General features: G+C 50.2%; 1 protein-coding gene across 2 annotated transcripts in view; it reads left to right on the forward strand.

Moving 5' to 3' along the window:
- Nucleotides 1-1,887: 1,887 nt before the first annotated feature.
- The window catches only part of SYNDIG1 (synapse differentiation inducing 1), a gene marked incomplete at both ends in the record, with an annotated part of 44,138 nt that continues 25,783 nt past the window's right edge, over nt 1,888-20,242 (forward strand). The window contains 2 exons of one of the 2 annotated variants that reach the window (XM_080716237.1): nt 1,888-2,367; nt 19,705-19,842. In XM_080716237.1, the coding sequence (XP_080572363.1) occupies nt 1,888-2,367; nt 19,705-19,842 (618 nt within the window). The remainder of the gene's footprint in view (nt 2,368-19,704; nt 19,843-20,242) is intronic. The other variant, XM_080716238.1, reaches the window with a different exon arrangement.

Consider the following 20,242-nt stretch of genomic DNA (forward strand, 5'->3'; position numbering starts at 1 on the left):
CTTAGAAAGCCACCACTCCAGGGCCTTATGGACCCTTGTCACCCCAGAGGCCCCACCTCTAAACACCAGAGTCAGAGCAAGCCCCACCCCCTTAACTATCTCAGTGGGATTCTATTTCTGCATGAGATTCAGGGGGAGAATTGACATTCAAACCACAGGAAAGCCTGGGCGACCCCAGGAGCTCTGGGCGGCAGGAGGCAGAGGTCGCCTGGCCGGCCGCTGTCACGTTGGCAGAGACGCACACGTGGGCATCTTAAGGAACAGAGATGCAAGAGAACAGACAGCAGCTGTGTGCGGCCGAGCACGTGGCTTGCCGCAGCAGAGGAATCCGAATGCACACGGCCCGCAGGGTGTTGACAGCCCATCTGGGGAGAAGCAGTTCATTCTGAGACTGGCCTGGCTTTGGGGTTATTCCAGACACGCTGGTACCTCCAACGAATGGGTCACACGGAATATAGGACACTTGGACAGCAAGCCAGCAGCCTTCCTGTGAAAACAGAAAGGAGCGGTGCCGAGTGTGACCAGATGTCCCAGCGCGCCTCGGTGCCAGCTGGGAAGACTGTGGCATGGAGGTCTCCCAAACACACTTGGCGGCGTGTCGCAGGCACCCACACGTCTTTGTTCGAATAGTTTCATTAATGGTTTTGGCTCTCAGGTTGCAAATGCGCCTGCAAAAATAGATGCTTCGACGCCATATCGACAGAGGCCGTGGTGACTGCTGACCTTCCTAAACCGTGCACAGGGGCACGTCGACAGTGCTTCTGACTCCTTGTCTCTTGGAGCAGAAACTGGAGTTTGAACTAACCATATTTTTCAATTAGTTTCAAAGGTGTCCTCTCTGCCTCTTTTCCTTAGACCAGTCTGCGATTTTAGATCACTGTATCCACCACCAAATAAACAATTATAATTAAGAAAAGTCGTAAATTATGGAAGTGTCCAAGGTGAACTGCTTGCCTGCATAATTATTTTTAACTTGCAAGGAGGGAAGCCTGAAGAAATTCATTCTTTATTTTTCCCTAAGTCCTCAACTCTAGCTCCTCCCCCTCCTCCTCCTCCTCATTCTCTTCCTCCTTCGTCCTCTTCCTCCTCCTCTTCCTTCCCCTCCTCTTCTCTCTGTCTCTTTCTTTTTCACCACTTGCAAACCTAGATAGGAAGACAATTTAGAGAGAAAACAATTTGCAGAACTCCTTCACGGCACCCGAGTGTAGATGTTTTAAGAACCAAGCCACTCTGAGAGGGAAGTTCCCGGTGCGGTCCGGGCCACGTGGAGACAGCTCACGCACGCGTACGTCTTGATGCGTTTTAGTGGCTGTACCGGCGGCTGTTTTCCGAGTGGGGGGCTGCCTGTGTACAGCACTAATGTGTGGGTCTTCCTCTCATTTTTCCTCTAAGTCTGCAGGGAATGGGATTCTAAGCCCCTTCTCCTTCGGGTGAACGCTTTTCTGCGTGCACCTGGGAAGAGCTATCTGCGTTAGAGATTTGCAGGCTCCCTCCCTGTGGACAGGGCGCTGCTGAGCAATGCATCTACCCGTGGACTCAGGTGTGTGCCAGCAGCCGGTGCTGCGGGCCGCTCCTGATCCTGTGCCTGCAGCGTCCCCACTTGGAAGCAGCCGCACAGAGGCGCAGGTAGCCAGCTGGCTTCCTGGAGAGAGCCCTGTCGCCATCCACAGAGCCGGCAGGCCTGGGTGTTTGTCTCACTCCCACACCTCTGTGCCTACGGGTGGACTAGTGCGGCCTGAAACAGCGTGGGTCTGCGGCAGGAGCGCTTTCCGGACACGATTGTCACCTCGTCTCTCTTTCCTCCTCTAGGAGAAATGGATCCTGTGTGACTAGTGTGACCTGAGAGCCCAGCCCACCAGCCCGACACCCAGCGGGGAGGGAGGGACCATGGATGGTCTCTTGGAGCAGAAGAGTGTGCAGGTGCAGGCCAAGATCAGTGACACCAGCAAGCGCAACGGCTTGATCAACACCAGAAACTTCATGGCCGAGAGCAGGGATGGCCTGGTGTCTGTCTACCCCGCGCCCCAGTACCAGAGCCACCGGGTAATCGCCGGCACCGCACCCGGCGGCCTGGACGGCGGCAGGAGCGAGCCGACACAGCAGCTGCTGGACCCCAACGCGCTGCGGCAGTCGGTGGGCTCCCACTACCGCTCCAACGTCATCCTCTACTCAGATGGCGTGCTGCGCTCCTGGGGGGACGGCCTGGCTGCCGACTGCTGCGAGACCACCTTCATCGAGGACCGGTCGCCCACCAAAGACAGCCTGGAGCACCCCGACGGGAAGTTCGTCGATCTCTCGGCTGACGACATCAAAATCCACACCCTGTCCTACGACGTGGAGGAGGAGGAAGAACTGCAGGAGCTGGAGGTCAGAGGATGCGCTGGTCGGGCTTCTGGAGCGGGGAGGTGGGGCTTGGGGACCCACGAGGGCCCCGCAGAGTTGGGGAGTGAAGCCGGAATGGGAACGTAGAGGAGCTGGTGCTCCTTGGCTCTGAAGTATTGATGGAGTAAGAGTGAGCGGGCCTCAGCCGTGATGCCCATCAGCGAGGACCCAGGGAGTGGCCCTGGGCTGGACGCCAGTGCGGCAGACGCCAGCACTGGTGGGTCAGGTGGGGACTCGGCTGTGTGAGAGAGAAGTCACTGGCAAATGTAAGCCAGGTGAGAGGGGTCACAGGTCCCAGAGGACAGGAGGCTGCAGAGCACATCGCGGGACCCGAGAGGGGGAGTTCTTTTTGTAGATGTCCTCCTCCTCCTCCTCCTCCTCCTCCTCCTCCTCCTCCTCCTCCTCCTCCTCCCTCTTCTTCTTCTTGTGTTACTAGGGATCAAACTCGGAGGCATTCTGTCTCCGAGTTATAAGCCCAGGCCTATTTTATTTCTTATTTTGAAATAGGGTCTCACTAAGTTGCTGAGGGCCTTGTAAGTTGTGCAGCTGGCCTCAAACCCGCGCTCCTCCTGCGTCAGCCTTCAAGTGCTGAGATTGCGGGCATGCGCCACCCGCCCAGCTTTTTAAGGGTCTTTGTGTCTCTGTCCGTGAGTGAGGAACCATTTCCTCTTCTGTTTCCTGGAAAATCTTCTACTGGGATGATTCTTTTTAAAACATGTGTTAGAAGTCACTAGTGAAGTCACCTGGACCCCAACAAGCTGCAGCAGTTGCCGGACTCTTCTTTGTAGGAAAAATTTCAATTACTGATCTGATTCTGTTTCTTTATGGGTTTAAATCTATCACTTTAAAGACATTTTTCTTTGTCCCACTTTTAGTCAGTGTCTGTCTCACCTGTTTCTCACTTGGTGGCATGAAGTTGGTGGCGGTACCCCATCGGAACCCTTTACTCTCTCTGGGTTGGCACCTGTCTCCTCTCTCACGCCTCACTTGACCATTTGAGTTTTCTATTTCTTCTTGGTCAGTCTCCCTAAACACTTATCAGTTGTGTTAGCCTTTCAGATAGCTGACTTCTGGTTCCACTGATTTATTTTCCCCCTGACTTTCAGTTTTTCTTTTCACTCAGATGTGTACAGTATTCTTTCCTCTGGTGTTTTATTTTTTTTGGGGGGAAGGACTTACATTTCTTCCTCTTTGACTAATTTCTTTAGACTGGAGCTAGTGCTGTGTATTTGAGATTGCTCCTTTCAATCTCAAATTTTAAAAAAATGGTAACTTTCTCTCAAATGCTCTTAACTCTGTCCTATAAATTTTGATGTGTGTGTGTGTGTGTGTGTGTGTGTGTGTGTGTGTGTGTGTGTGTGGTACTGGGGTTTCTGGAGGCCCTTCTACCTCCGGGCTACACTCCCAGACCTATTTTATATTTTTTTTTAATTTGGAAACAGGGTCTCTTAAGCCAGCGCGGCTGGCTTCGAACCTGCGCGATCTTCCTGTCTCTGCCTCCCAAAGCGCGGGGATTACAAGCCTGCGCCACCACGCCCGGCGATATACCGTCTTTTTATTTAGTTTATTTCTCCATCCAGAAAAAAAAATATTGTGACTTTTATTTTACTAACGAGTTATCTGTAAATATGTTTTTGAATTTCCAAATATTCTGATATTTTCCCACATTTTTCTTATCATTTATTCCTGATCAGTGTCACTGTGGGTAAAAACTTAGTTTGTGTAATTTCTCTTTAAATTGACTGGGATTTGATATCTGTCCTAACATGTACAGTGTGTTCTGGAGAACAGGCCTTGTGCTGGGAAGAAGAGGGCCGTGTGGCCTGCAGCATTCTCTGGGCCCCCGCACCCACACATCCCGATGTGTGGCACTGTGCTGCTGCCCTTGCCCTTGTTGGTCCCGCTGAGAATGGAGCACTGGAAACGCTCACTCGTGTGTGGAACTGCCTGCTTCTCCTGCTCAAGCTGTCAGCCTCTGTCACTCCAGTCCTCATCATATTCTGTGACATAGACTTTTCTACTACTTTTCTGAATTTAAAGTGTGCCACTTGTTAAAAAAAAAAAAAAAAAGCACACAGCTGAATTTTGTCTTTTTAACCCAGTCCTACAGCTCCTGGCTTTTTCTAGCCGTGGCCACTCGTGTGCGGCGAGCCTAATCTGGACGTGGTGGCGTCACAGCCATCATTTTCATCTTCATCTTCAATGTGTGTCTGTATTTTGTGGGCGCCATTATTTCTCTGTTTCTTCTTAGCACAATTTGCGGGTTAGATATTTTGGGGACACCATTTCAATTTGTTAATATTTTAACTTTTTAAAAGTTATTTTCTTAGTAGTTTCTCTGCAGACTATAGTAATCATCTTAATCCAATTATTTCATATTACTGCCAACTTTATTTCAGTAAAATGTAGACCTGTGCTCCAATGTAGCTCCATTTTCCCTCCACCTTTTGTTCATATTTTCATGTTTATATTTTGTGTATGTGCCATAAAACCTACAGTACTAATATAATTATTGACGTATACTAGTATGTCTTTGAAGAAATATGACAAGAAAAATAAAAATACATCCACATGGCACCATCTAGTTTCATAATTCCTGATTCCAGCGTTCACCATGTCTTCCTGTGATTCAAGTGACCATCTGGTGCGACTAGCTTTCAGCCTGAAGGCTTCTTCTGCTGTTTCTTATATGACAGGTATGCCAGGGACAAACTCTCCCATTTGTACTTACCTTGCCCTCGGTGGGGCTGGGATGGCTACGCTGTGCTTGCTTCCCAGGTCCTTGGACTGTGACTGTGTCGGCGCTGTCTTCCAGGCTCCTTGCTCCGCGTGAAGCGTTGGGCATAAACCCCGCTGATATTTCCCTGTCTGGATACTTGTTTTCCGCTCTTACAGCTATCAAGACTTTCTCTTCGTCACCCAGCAGTCTGCGTGGATGTGTCTTGCTGTTGCTCTTTTGCACTTTTCCTAGCTGGGGTCTGTTGAGCTCCTTGCTTCTGGGTTGTTTTCCTGCGTATCTGGGAAGGTTCGGACATCATCCCTTCCACGTGCCCCCCTTCTCTCCTTCTCAGGCTCCCGCTGCGCCCGGTGGGTGTGCTTGGTGATGTTCCGAGGTGCTCACGGCTCGTTCATTTTCCTTTAGCGGTGTTTTCTCTATTCTTCAGGTGAGAGAATTTACTTTCCTTTCACATGTGTAATGGGAAATCTGCTGTCGAGCTTTTCTTGTGAATTTTTATTCCAGGTTGCACTTTCAATTCCAAGATCTTCATCCAGATAGTTCTTAATGGTTCCTGTGCACTTAGTGATTCCGTGTTGAATCACTATCATCATGGCTGCCTTTAATTCTTAAATATGGTTTCCTTTAGGCTATGAATATATTTGTAACAGCTTCAATTAACTTCTTTCCTACCACTTAGAGACTGTTTCTTTTGACTGGTGTGTGTGTGTGTGTGTGTGTGTGTGTGTGTGTGTGTGTGTGTGTGTGATCATACACGCATGTGTACATACCATGCTGTTTTGTTTGGTATTAAAATTGGCACATTTTGGGGGAGGGATTGAAAACTAATTAGACAGTTTGAAAACTAAATTATATAATATGTTGTAGCAACTTGAGATTGTGATTTTTCACCTCTGAGGTAATTACGGGTATTTTGCTTTTTTTTAAAGAAAAAATTATTGTTGGTTGGGTTTTTTGTTTTTTTTTTAGTTGCTTGCCTGGACTAAATCTGCATACTATTTCTCCTCTCTAGTCTTTGGCCACTGATGTCTCTTCAGTTTTGCCTTTTGTTTTATTATTTTAACTCTTACTGTCAAGCTTAACTTCCTGGGATTGACCCCTGGGTCTGCATAGCGTAGAGGTCAGCCAGTTAACTATTGGTTAGAGACTGAGCCCAGGGACCTTGAACAGACAAGGTTCCCACCACCTGCCTCGGGCCCGTGCCTGGCTTGGTGGATGCTCTCCGGGCCCGGCTGGTTTCCAGCCTGCAGGATTCACCCCCATCTAGCTCCCTCCTGCCTCTGCTGTGTGTTACCACCATGTCATCCAGAGCCAAGAGGAGCGCTAACCAAGCCTGTCTATAGTCCCCTCATCCCCGGGAGCACCTGTTGAATTCCCAGCTTACCCTCCAGTTGGCCAATGGCCCAACCAAGACTCTCCTTGGGCTAGGAGAGCCCAGAGCTTTGCCTATCCATAGCTGAGCATGGTCTCTACCTGCTGCAGTCAATTCAGCCCTGCCTTGCAGGGAGGCCCTGGTCTCCACAGCCAGCCCCGCCCTGGTAGAAACACCTCATGGAGCAGGCTGGCGGTAGGCTTGCAGCAGGCCACAGCAAGGCAGCACAAACACCCGCCGTTCTTACTCAAAGTTCAGTTGTCTTTCATAGACAAGCATCTTTCCCATATTGCTGTCCCTGGTATGGCTGCCTTCATACTTCTGCTTGGTTGTTTCTGGGGGAAGGACTTGCCTTCGTCCTGTCTCGCCAGGACACTATCTGAAGGGCTGGATGTTTCCCTGTGCACCAGATATGGACCAAGAATGTGTTCGGCTGCTCAAAGATTACTTACGGTTCGGTTAAGAATTTAAATCAAATTAGCAATCCTTTTAAATATTACAAACTGTTGCTATGGCATTAGAAAGTTACTATCTTGTTTTCTTCCCTTGGGGCTGTCGACACCACAGCAATGTGTAGACACCTGTCTTTCTTGGATCTGTGGCAGCTCACTGCTCCTTTTACACCCTGTGACCACGTCTCGCTTTCTGTTCCCCAGACTGCATTGCCTAGATAACTGGATCATCTAAAAGTTAAATTTGCTTTTAGGAAATTAGTATTCAAGGACATGTCAAATGCTTACAATTTCCAAAGAGAAATTTTAAAGTTTTGCAAAATACAAACATGGTTAGGATGATAGTATGGCATCTAAGTGCTTTAAGTTTTTGAATCTAGTGTAGCTCATTAAACATGCAACTTCAGGCATGTTTTTCAAAGAATAAAAATAAATATCTTTACACTATCGCCTTAGATATTCTCATCTGTGGGTGTGATGAAAAGGCACCAGAGTATATAATACAGACGTTTGATGAGAAGGAGCGATGTCCCAGCATAAATCCATCTCTCCTGACACTCCAAGGGCATCATTCATTCTTCACCATCTCTGGAGCACTTTTTGCTAAGCAAAGGGATGGGCACATCAGACCAAATGCTGAGAAAAAGAAGAGCCTTTGTAATTGTTCAGACTTGTACTGGCCAGATCTCTGGATTTTTGCCACTAATAGAAATAATGAACGGGCAGAGATCTGCCATTTCTGTGGCTGCCTCCATCAGGAGAGCATTTGACGGAGAACTGGCATCTCTTGTCATCGTGAGACTATAATTAGCATAATAAAATCTGGATTTTATTATGAGTTATATACTTTTAAACAGGGTGATCTTGACGAGTGTTGTTGGAATAACAATGAAAAGGAGGCCCATAACTTCGATGAATTTCTTTCAAACTTGGCTTAGAACAAATATTAATAAAATTTTTATTCTAAAAAAAAATTTTATTAAATTTCCCCCAACTTGACTGAAGTCCTCCTGACTCAAGTAACACTCATTTAAACAAAATCTAGTACAGATTAGAAGGATCCTTTGGAGTTCCATAATGTTGTTTTCTCAATGGTTGATTAAATCATCTCTCCCTAGGCCTGCCACTCCTTCAGGACCTTGATAAGTAAAATCTCCAATATGTGTATAAAACATATTTCTTCAGTGGCTAGCTTTGAGACCTTGGGAATACCAATCAATTTGACCAATGTTAATAAAACATCATCTCTATTTATCATATTTTGAAATAATAAGAGAAAAACATTATAAACATTAGGTGTACATGGAAGAAACAGATTCTTTGAATGTGGGGTGTTGGTGATGGAAGCGTGTTGGTAATGAGACACATGGTCTTCATGTATGACACAGTTCAGATATTTTCCATTTGTGCTGAGGAGCAATTATAAAACACATTCTCAAAATCCATGGATGATATGGAAGAATTTATCTCTAGGCTTTTATTTAGCTCCAATGGTTTATATATCTGCCTTTAGAACAGTACTACACTGTTTCAATTATTGTAGCTTTATATGGTTTGAAATCAGAAAATATACATCTTCTAGCTTTGTTCTTCTTTGAGACTGTTTTGGGTATCTAGAGTCCATATTCCATATCAGGATAGATTTTTTCTGAAAAATAAATAAATAAATGTATGATAGTTTCACCTAAAAAAAAAAAGAAAAAAATATTCTCTGGTAAGAAAGAAAGCAAAAAGAAATATTGAAATGTTATCTTTAAGTCATCAAAAGTTTGGTACCAGACAAATGAAACTGTTATGTGAGATTATCAATGTTAATATTGTATAAATTGCTATAATACTAGATGTCAACCAGTAAGCCAAGCGTGGGAAGGAGGGATGGGGAGGGAATGGGGTGGGGATCGTGGTAGGGGCTAACTGGGCGAGATGTGCATGTATGTCTACAAAAGTATTCTCTTTATACCACTATGATGTATGAATACATTGCACCAATAAAAAATAAATTAAAAAAAATCCATGGATGAACCCGACTTGCACAGCTAGGCAAGCTCTCTACCACTGAGCTACACTCCCAGTCCTTGACTTATATTTTAGCTTATTATTTTCTCCACAAACCATTTCCCAGTATCTCCTAAAAACAGAAGAAAAGAACACAGCTGGTTTGGGGTACATCATGAACTATTTTATAGAGGAAGAAACTAGAACAGGTGCCAGATCATGCAGCTCTCTGGGTTTTTAAAAGTTAGACTTTCTGCCAGGCGTGGTGGCGCACGCTTGTAACCTCCATGCTTGGAAGGCAGAGACAGGAGGATCACGCAGGTTCGAAGTCAGCCCCGCTGGCTTAAGAGACCCTGCTTCCAAATAAAAATATAAAATAGGTCTGGGAGTGTAGCCCGGAGATAGAAGGGCTTCCAGGAAACCCAGTACCACTCAAAAAAAAAAAAAAAAAAAAAGTTAGATTTTCTAACGACAAGTCTCAGAAGGAAAAGATGGAAAAATAAATGAATACATAAACTCACCTTTGTGAGCACAGCTCAGTGACTTCTGGATTAATCTGACCCTAACCTTTTTGTTTTCAAAATACCATTTATCACCCAGTGTGGGGATGTCCACATGTAATCCCAGCACTTGGGAGCTGAGACAGGAGGAGCACAGGTTCAAGGCCAGTGCACAGAGCTTAGACCCTGTTTCAAAATAAAAAGGGCTAGGGGTGCAGCTCAGTGGTAGAACAACCCTAGATTCAACCTCCAGGATAAAAAAAAAAAAGTGTGTAACTATAAACCTTCTAGAAGAAAACAGAAAATCTCTGTAACTCAGAGTTAGATGAAGAGTTTCTAGGTACAGTCCCATAAGCACTCATAACAAAGAACTAGATCAGCCTAACTCATCCAAGTTAGGAAACCACTAACCCTAACCACTAACCCTAACCCTAACCCTAACCCCTAACCCTAACCCTAACCCTAACCCTAACCCTAACTCTAACCCTAACCGTAACCCTAACCCAGCAAAGTGCGCTGTCGGATGATGGAGAGACACGCTACAGAACGGGAGGAAAGTGTTTGCCAAGTGCAGATCTGACAAGAGCTCGTACACAGAATATATTAAAAGTCTGAACTACAATGTTAGGAGTCGAACAATCCAACTTAAAAATGGGTGAATGATTTGAACAGACACTTGATCAGAAACAGACACTTGATCAGATGGCGAATGAGCTCACACAGAAGATGTTCGGCGTCATTAGCCATCAGGAAGCACAGACTAAGCTCATCAGATAGTACTGCACACTTCACAGGTGGCCAAAATCCAAAAAGGCTGACAGTGCCAAGTGCCGGCAAGGGTGCCACGCTAATACAGCCCTCGTGCGCTGTGATGCGAAACTCTCACATATCGTGGGGCAAATTCAAAAGGGTAGAGTCGTCCTGTAAAACACTTTGAGTTGCTTAGAAAGTTAGACACCTACAGCTCAGCAATCTCGATATAGGTGAGTATTTAAGGAAATAAAACCCTGTGTGCATGCACACACACACACTATGCAAATATACCCATGGTCTTGGTTTTTAATAATGAATTACTAGAAGAAACACAAATGCCCTTCATGGATGAGTGGATAAACACATTGTGGTACTCCTTTACTCCGAATTTAAAAAAAAAAAAGAATGAACTTTTAGCCTGGCATGGGGGCGCAAGCTTGTAATCCCAGCATTTGGGAGGCTGAGACCGGAGGGTCGCAGTTCGCGGACAGCCTCAGCTACTTAGTGAGGCCCTCCGCAACTCGGTTAGACCCTGTTTCAAAATAAAGAATAAAAAATAGGGCAGGGGGTGTAGCTCGGAGGTCAAATGCCTCTGAGTTCCATCCCCAGACCCGCCAAAAAAAAAAAAAAAAATGAATGAGCTTTTGATACACACAGACACCAGGATGTACCTCAGGGATGTTTAGCTAAGAGGAAGAGGTCAGGCTTAAAAGATTGCACACTGTATTTTCCATTCCTATGGCGATCTCAAAAGACAGCACTGGGGCAATAGACGAGGGTTTATGGCTGGCAGGGTTAAGAGGGCGTGGTCATGAGGCAGTGGGGTAGACGGGGAGGTGAGGGAACATGGCACATCTTGACACATACATATATATAAAATGTGCTTTCCTTGGTGCATTAGTCTCACATCACATGTTGACAGTGACATCCATGTACACAGCACTTGGTGCCCCACCTCCCCGTAGAGTGCCCTTCCCAACGGAGTCCTGAGATTGACGTCGGTATATTCACACATGTACACACAGTCGATGCCAGTGTGTCCATTGGTGGACCTCAGTCTCCCTCTCCCCTTCTCGTAGTCCACCTCCCTGGCTCCGCTGAGGTCTCTCCTGCATTGTCTGCAGTCTCCTGTATCCCAATTACTCCCTAAATACACATATTAGAGAAAACACAGGGCCCTTCACTCTGTGACTAGCTCATCTCACTTAACATGATGTTCTCCAGGTCCTTCCGTTTTCTTGCAAATGACATAATCTTGTTCTTTATTGCTGAGTGGAATTCCACTGTGTGTGTTTCCCATAATCCTGTGATCCATTCGTCTGTTGATGGAGACCTAGGTCGGTTCCATGGCTTGGCTATCGTGGTCGTGCTGCCGTGCACAGGGATCAGCTATTTTACTGTAGTCTTCTGATTTGGACCCTTTGGAAAGAAACCCAGGAGTGGTTCAGCCAGATCATGTGGTGGCCCATTCCCAGCTTCTTTGGAATTGCCGCCCTGATCTCCACGGCGGCTGACCCGGTTGCACTCCCAACATTGCGGAAGAGGAGCGCTGCCTGTCTGGACGGCGGCCGCGGCTCCAGGAACCCAGGAACCTCCACGTGAGCAGGCCCATAGAGCCGCGCCGCCAACTGGCAGGCCTGGGAGCGGCAGTGTGGGCTCGGCAGGCTCCCGTCGGAGGCGCGTCCCAGGTCCCTCTCCCGGTTTAGAGCATTGTACTGTGGTTATGTAAGAGACAAGCAAGGCGACGTGGGAGCACTGTTCTATCTTTGCAATTTCTACAGGAACTCTTCTATTTTTGAATATTTTTTATGTGAGTCTAAAATTATTTCAGAGTGTATATATATCCATATATGCTATTTCAAAGTATGTATATATTATTTAAAAGTGTGTATATATGTACAGATATCAAAGTACACATGTATTATATACACTCTGAAATAATTTACACGTGTGCCTACATATATGAAGTCATTGTTAATGAATCCAGTATTCTTTCTGTAGTCTTTAAATTGTGACTAAAATATGACTCAAATACATGCTATTCTTTTAATAAAACAGAACATGTCAGAATACTGAAGACAGGAGTGAGTTAGTGATTTCACAAGGCTTTGGGTCCCACCTCTCGAGCCCAGAGGCCCACTATCAAGACCTGCACAGAGCCAGCTGTTGGTGTGGAGGATGCGCTGGGGGCCGTGGGCCAGCTGAAAGGGGTGAGGAGAGCCTGGGCGGGGATGTCTGGAAGCCCCTGCTCCCATGTGTCAGGCAGGGGGCTTCTCTTCTTGCTCTGGAGATAGACAATGCAGCCCCGAAGCTCCCAACCCCACAGAGCTGCCGCCACTGGCCACAGCGGAGACTGGGCAGAGGAGAGGCTACTCAGGCGAGGGCCCGACTCTCTTGCTGGTGTGGAACCAGACCACTGTGGTCCTGGTTGGGCAGGCTCTGGGGCACAGATGGCCGCTGGCCTCGTGCCGAGAGGGACACTGTGGTGTTCACCCGCCTGTCCCGCAGCGGCGGACCTCATCCTGCCGCCTCCGGAGCCTGGGTGTTGGGCCACTGGGCAGCGATGGCCGGTGTTGTCAGCCCCTCTGGATGCCTGGTGTTCCCAGGGGCTGACACGGCGCCAGGCCTCCAGCAGCCCCTCACTCAGGTTTCTGCTGTGATTTCTCTGTGGCTCCTGGAGGCGGGGCTGCGGGGCTGCCGGGGTGTGCATCCTGTGAGTAGCAGCCCTGTGTGTGGACAAGCCGTCCTGCGGGGATGCCAGGACCTTTGCTCTTTGAGAAGTTGGCCCACGGGGTCCTGGCCCAGCAGGGGTCTGGAAGCCGGCTCAGTCGCCTGGAGAGGCTGAGGCGCGTCCCTGTGGGCAGGTGAGCCCTACCAAAGGCTGCAGAGCAGCTTCCCCACGCCAAGCGATGGCTGCAGACGCGGATGCTGAATGAATTATTCATGTGTCATAAAAAGGGGACTCAATGCTGTTGCAGTTTTTCCAGTAATGTTCACAGTATTTCCATTAGAACTCAACTGAAAAAAAAAGAAAGGAAAAGATCGTAGACAATGCTTAATCCCCAAAAGAAGAGAACTACATTTAAAAAGCAATTTTCCCTGCTGAAATGAAACACTTGTGAAAGAGGTTTTTTTTATTTTTTAGATAATTTCAGACTTATAGAAAAGTTGGAAGGAAATGGAGAATTTCTGTGTTCACCTCTCCAGTTCCTTCAAACTTAAGTCTCTCTCCACACTGGCTTCATCATTCTACTGATACTTTTTTCTGAGCCATTTGCAGATAAATTACAGAAATGATGTTTCTTTACCCCTGAATGAACTGTATATATTTTCTTAAAAGAAATTCAGCTATAAGAGGAAATTAACATTGTTCCAACAACATTGTCTAATCTGCAGACTTTATTCAAATTTTTGCAGTCCTTTCAATATTTTTTCTTTTTTTAATTTTAGTACTGGGGAGTGAACCCCAGAGGCACTTTACCTCCGGTTGCTGACAGTGTCACTAAGTTGCAGAGGCTGATCTCAAACACACAATCCTCTTCTCTCAGCTTCTCTCTCTCTTTTTTTTTTCTGGTGCTTTCTACCTCCGGGCTATACTCCCAGACCCATTTATATTTTATTTTGGAAACAGGGTCTAAGTTGCTGAGAGCCTCACTAAGTAGCTGAGGCTGGCTTCGAACCTGTGCGATCCTCCTGTCTCAGCCTCCCAAGCGCAGGGATTACAAGCGTGTGCCACCACACCCGGCTTCTCTCAGCTTCTCAAATCCTGGGATTACAGGTGTGTGACACTGTATCTGGCTCTTTTGTTGTTGTTGTGGTTGGTTGGTTTTTGGAAGGCTGCTGTTTTGTTTTGTTTTGTTTTGTTTTGTTTTGTTTTGAAACAGGGTCTCACCAAGCTGCTGAGGCTGGCCCCCCACCTGCAATCCTCCTGTCTCTCAAGTTCTGAGATGACAGAGGTGGGCCACCGTGCCCAGCTCTGGTGCTTTCTAGTAAGAGGAGAGGAAATCCAGCCCAGGGTCCACTTTGCAGTTTGATTCTTTAGTCTGAGAAAGTCCCGCGGTCTCTCCCTGTCATTCACGGCCTTGACTTCCTGCAGAACACAGGTCAGTTTTTTCATGGGCCTCCGTCAACTCTGGCTTGCCTGAGATTCCTTATGACTGGATGCAGTGACTGCATTTGGGCAGAAATGCCCATCCATCCAGCGCACCCAGTCAGGAGCCCGCGGCCACAGTGGCCCCAGTGCTGGCAAGGGGCTGAGACGCTTGTTGGGTGTCTGCCGAGCTCCTGAGTGTGACAACGTTGCTCTGTAACTGAGGGTCTTGTCTGGAGGTAGAGTGAGAACCCAGGATGACCCTGCCGCCACCTCACCCACTGGCTCACGTCAGCGTCTTTGACAAGCGTCCGACCCGCGCTTCCTTCTACGTTTACCAGTATGCATCCATCCCACGGTGGGGAAGAGTTTTCCATTCTGCACTCATTTCCTTACCCAGGAACTTTACTTCAGGTTGGACCATCGACTCAGTACTTAGTGCATATTTGTTACACGCAGGGCCCTTCAGGATGACTCCGTGTCCCTCAGTGGTAGCGCGCCCACCTTGATCACTAATCAGGATGACTCTGTGTCCTTCGGCGGTAGCGTGCCCTCCTTAGTCACTTTTATGATCATGTCCTCATCCAACAAGCTGCCCGGTGTGTCTCGTCCTTGCCAGCCCAGCCCTCTGTCAGCTGTTCCTCTAAGGAGCCCTGGTTCATTTCACTGAATGATGGTATTTAGAAAACTGGGGTGCAGGCGAGGCGTGGCCACAGGTACCTGGGGTCACAGTTTCTCAGCAGATTGAGACATACATGCACGTATTTATAGACATGTCCATATGCCAACATGCATGTGCACACACACACATGTATGCATGTACCTGTGAACGGCAGGGACCCATCCTGAGAAATGTGCCCCTTGGCCGTGTCGACGCTGTGCGGACAGTATTGAGTGGTGGTGACGGTGTCACGGGGAGGCTGCGCACAGCACCGCCATCGGGCAGCCCTTCACTGAGCGTGACAGAGCCTGTGTCTTCCTGCCCACGTGCGGCACGGCACCTCCCTGCCCAGCCCTGCCGCTCCCGCTGACGCCCCCTGCTTTTGTAAGCTGGTTCTGTCCCATTGTGGGACGTGCCGTCTATTTCATCACTCTTCGTGGAGTGAACACTGAAGCTGTTTGCCATATTTTGTGATTACTCTGATGCTGCAGTGAATAATTCTTGTGCAGATGTATTTTTATACTTCTGGAGATGAATCGTCAGGATTCATTCCTAGACCTGGGATTGTTGAGTCCCTCCCCACCCAGAAGTGTGCAACTCAGCTTCCTGATGCCAACCTGGCCTCCTGGCGCCTGCTCAGATGGGAGGGGCCTGTCCCCCCAACCCCCGTTCCCTCACAGTCTTGCCAACAGCACGGTTGCTTGTGCTTTTTAACTGTGACAACTTGACGGCCAGAGACGGCGTCCTAATGTTGTTTCCACGCTCCTTGCTCTAGGGACACGGGGTGCCGGGCACCATTTCCACCAGAACTCGAGTTCAGGGCTCTGAGAGGGGAGCCAGGCCATCTGTAGTGCCGAGGGCCGCCCCGAGATGGCCACCCCGCTCCTCCTGTCCTCACCTGTTCACATCCAGGCAGGGTGCCAGAGCTGTGTGGACTTTACATCTGAGAACAGTGAGGAACAGGACGAACACAAGGGTAAGAAAATCTGAGATGGACAGACCTTCCCTCAGGCAGGGAACAGGGGCCTCCTGTGCAGAGCCCCACCCGCCGGTGAGCTCGAGTGAAGCAGGGACACACATTTAGAAACTGGACAGGCAGAGGGAAGCCAGCACTCGGTTGCGAAGCCGGCCCATGGGTGGATCGTGAAAGGCCACAGCCTGCATATCCTGGTCCCTGGGCTAGCTGTGGGCACACCCGCGGTCTCAGGCAGGGAGAAGCATTGGCACCCGGCAGGCCCTGGCTGGGGGCACCTCGGTCCCGCCTCGCTTTCCTTGGTCTGCATGTGCCGTGCTAACCATCATCAGAGCCCTTGGCGCACACCGCTCCCCTGTGCTGGGCGTGATGCTCTGACCAGAGACCCTGTCACGTCACTAAACCAAGGGCCGCCATGCGCTGGTGTTTGAATGTCAAGTATCCACCAAAGGCCACGGGAAAGGCTGCATCCCACAGTGGTGCTTCTGGGAGGCTCTGGTCCTGCTGGGATGCCCTGGCGCCACTGGGGACGTGCCCGGGAGGGGGGTGCCTAGCCCGCTTCCCTGTCCATGGCCCCCGGCTCTAGCATGAGTGTGTTTGCCCAGCCGTGTGTTCCTACCACAATGCACTGGCTGCCACAGACCAAGCACAAGGCCAGCCGTCCAAGGACTGCCACCTCCAGATCTCCACTAAAGTGAGCTTTCTTCTCTATAAGTTAGCTGTCTCCGGTGTTCCGCACTGACAGAAAGAGGACTTATCTAGTCCCGACCACCTCCCAAAGGCCCCACGCTAACCACCACGGTGGACCTAAGTTTCGCCCCTGACTCTGGAGGAGCTGGGGGCTCGCCTGAGCATGGCAGCCTTCCAAGAAGACCACTCCACAGATCCCCTTACCCAGGATCTGCTTCTAGGGTCCAGATGGGTCGCGGGAACGCCTTGCTCACACGTCCTTCACGGGTCACGTGAGCACTGGAAGCAGAGCAGGAGTCTGACGGTGGCTGTAGAGAAGCTTCTTATCCGAATGCAGCCATTGCTGCAACCCCTATGGCTGGCGAGAAGCCGCGTGTCGTGATCCACGTGGGAATCTCGAGTAACTGTCTCGTGATATCATCGTATTCTGCCCTGCCATTGCCCCCAGCTTTCTCCTGGGGCCTGGGCCCCAGGAGAGGAGACACACAGGGCTGGATCCCAGCTCAGTTCACTTTTTTTAGCTCCTGCTTCCAGACCATTAAGGACCCTGAAGACCACAAGCATCGTTGGATGCTAACAAGCTGCTTCTCGGGCTAGAGCTTACATTGCCCTTTGCCCAGGACAAATAACACTGCCAGAAGTGCCCCCTTGACGGCAGCTGTGTGTGCATGGACCCGGGCCCCCAGAGCCTGGCGATGCGTCCCAGCCCCCTTCGACTGCCGGAGAGTTTGTTGTCTGGCACCAGTGGACACAGGGCGCCGCTGTACAGGGGCATCCCAGGGTTTGCCCTCTAGGACCTAAAGCCAGCCCTCAGAGCTGGCCCTGGAGAGCCCGGGGGACATCTCATGACAGGACAGGGGAAGAGCCAGGCAGCAGGGCCGAAGGCAGCATCTTGACGGGCAAGGTGAGCCAAGGGAGTGCAGCTGCTGGTCCCCAGGACCCCGTGTGGGCTCTGGGGCTCCGCCGCTTTGCCGGGTGTTGTTCCTGTTGCCTAAGGCCGCAGGTGCATCCTTTATTCATTCAGCAAAGGTGCACTGGGTCCTACTATGCACCAGGTTCTTCTCTGGGTACTTCAGATACAGCTGTGAACAAAACAGGCCGACCTCTGCCCTTCTGATGCTTAGAAATTGGATCAGGCAGTGGCCTAGCCAGGAGTACGGGGGTGCCAGGCAGGTAGGGGAGACGGGTACGGTATGGGAGACAGACACAGTCTTCCCAGTGTGCAGAGAAGGCGCCAGCGCAACGCAGACTTGAGCAGAAGCTCCTGATGAGGCGAGGAAGCCAGCCTCCGTGTAGGGGAGTGTGCAGCAGAGGGCAGCAGCAGGTACAGAGGCCTGGGCTGGGCGCGGCACACCTGGCCGCGAGAGGGGAGAGGACCGGGGGCCAGACCCGTGAGGAGCTGCTGTCCCCAGGGTCGTCCAGCAGCCACATCTGAGCTGCACACCGTCATTTCCCAAGGATCCGTAGGAGACGCAGCAAGGCTGAGAACCAGCTGCTAGCAGAGTTTATTTACTTCTGTATTTAACTTGTGATACCGGGGATTAAACCCAAGAGTATTCTACCACTAAGCCACCCCCCAGCCCTTTCTGATTTTTTCCCTTTGAGACAGGGTCTCCTTACATAACCAGGTGCTGGCTTCAAAACTGCGATCCTCCTAGCTGAGCCTCTCAAGCACTGGGTGTTGTGGTGGGGACACAGGGACGCGAGCTGGAAAAGAGTTTCCAAACAAAGAATAGAGCTTAGAAGGTCCTCAGCACAGAACAGGTTGGGAGGTGGGCTCAGACACTCAGTGCCGGCATTCAGCCACGTTCCAGTGACCCTGGTGAGTGGGACTGACAATCAAATGGTGGTCTTCTCCGGGTCTGGGTGAGAGCGGTGAGCTCAGGCCCAGGGAGATCTTTGTAAACTAAGAAGAAACAAGGATCCTAACCACTAAAAGCCCAACCGATGTGCCCAGTGTGCTGCTCTCGCAGGCCCCTCTCAGCCCCATCACGACGGGGACATGGAGCTGCTGAAGGCCAGGTCTGGCCCAGGGCTGGAGGAAGGGCTGCTCCCCGCCTTCAGGCACAGGTGGCTGTCACGGGCTATACCACTGACCCCTCCTGCGGAGGTGGCCCTTCCCTACAGCAGCGCCGCTGACACCAGGCCCTTGTCCTAGGCAGGCAACAGGGCCCTGTTGGGAGGCTCAGCCATGACGACATAGCGCTCAGCCCTGCATGCTCGATGGACTACTCAGCTTCCAGCGGCTGGGAAGCGTGGTCCCCACCTGGTGCATCCCGGGGATCTTTGAGCTGCTTTGTTAAAAATCCCGATACCCAGCCAGCTTCCCCACTTCAGAACCCCTGGTAGATCTGCAATCAGGCCTTGCTGAGCCCTACCATGTACCCGGGCCACGGCGCTGCAGGAGGTGCGTCTAAAGACGGCTTCTCACAAAGCAGCCAAGCTTCCTCAGGAGGGAGCCTGAGTGTGTGAGTGGACATCAGGACTCCACATCCCAGCTTGGTTCAGAGACAAAGGAAGCCTAAGGAGACTCAGGGAGAGCACCCGCTGTCCATATGGCCCTGTCGTGTCCGGTGACTAGCAAGAAGTCTCAGAATAAAAAGAGAACTCCACGTGGCAGCGCCTTCTGAAAGTCCCCGGTGCCCTCCTCAGAGAGAGTTCCCTTCAGCCCGGTGTCCTGGCACTAAGATTCCAAAGGTCTTTGAAAACGGCGCTGCTGGACTTAGAGCAGAGTTACCTCTTGGTAAACCTCATTGTAAGTTGAAATGTCTTAAGGCAAAAATGGATTTAACACCCTGGTAAACGTAGTATAAAATTTTTAAAACCCTAACTGGAACCACGCTAAGCTGGGCCCTGCGATTGGTTTCCGTGGGTTTTACCTACTGTCCGATGCCCCCAAGTCCCGTACTTGGGATCTGGCCCCCTGCTGCAGTCAGCATTCCTCGGCCGGCCCCTGGATTGGCACTGATGCTGGCGGGCACCATGATTAGCGCCTGCAGCTGGGGAGGCCCATCCCAGCCGGGGAGGCCCATCCCAGCGGGCACGCTTGGGCAGCCTGGGGCCTGCTGGTCTGACCTCCGATCCCTCCCTTCTCTGCAGAGCGACTACTCCAGCGACACAGAGAGCGAGGACAACCTCCTCATGATGCCCCCACGGGACCACCTGGGGCTCAGCGTCTTCTCCATGCTCTGCTGCTTCTGGCCGCTGGGCATCGCTGCCTTCTACCTATCCCACGAGGTAAGGCTGGGATCTTGTCAAGGCTGCACAGGGCTGCCGCAGGCCCCGGCTCCAACAGTTCTCCCCTTTCTGGGCCGAGTCCAGCGTCTGCTCGGTGCGGAGAGAAGAGAGCTTCCGATGTGCTTCCCTTTTCCCACCTGCCTGGCGGCCCCTTTCCTAACAGCTGGAGGAGTGGGGCCATGGGTGGGTGTTCCTCCAGAGGGCCAGAGCGGGCAGGAGCGGGGCATTCAGTGCGCCCGGCCTGCGGGGTCCACACCCTGTGGCCCTGGGTAGGGGTAGGCTGCGCTGCTGGGGAGCGCTGTTCCAAGCCCATCACATCAGTCCCAGACACTGCTGTTTAGATTCAGTTTCTCCAAAAGTAATTTTATTTTTAACCCGGTAAGAGCCTCTTAGACTTGAG

This window comes from Muscardinus avellanarius, assembly GCF_963383645.1.
Source record: "Muscardinus avellanarius genome assembly, chromosome: 19".
Taxonomy (NCBI): domain Eukaryota; kingdom Metazoa; phylum Chordata; class Mammalia; order Rodentia; family Gliridae; genus Muscardinus; species Muscardinus avellanarius.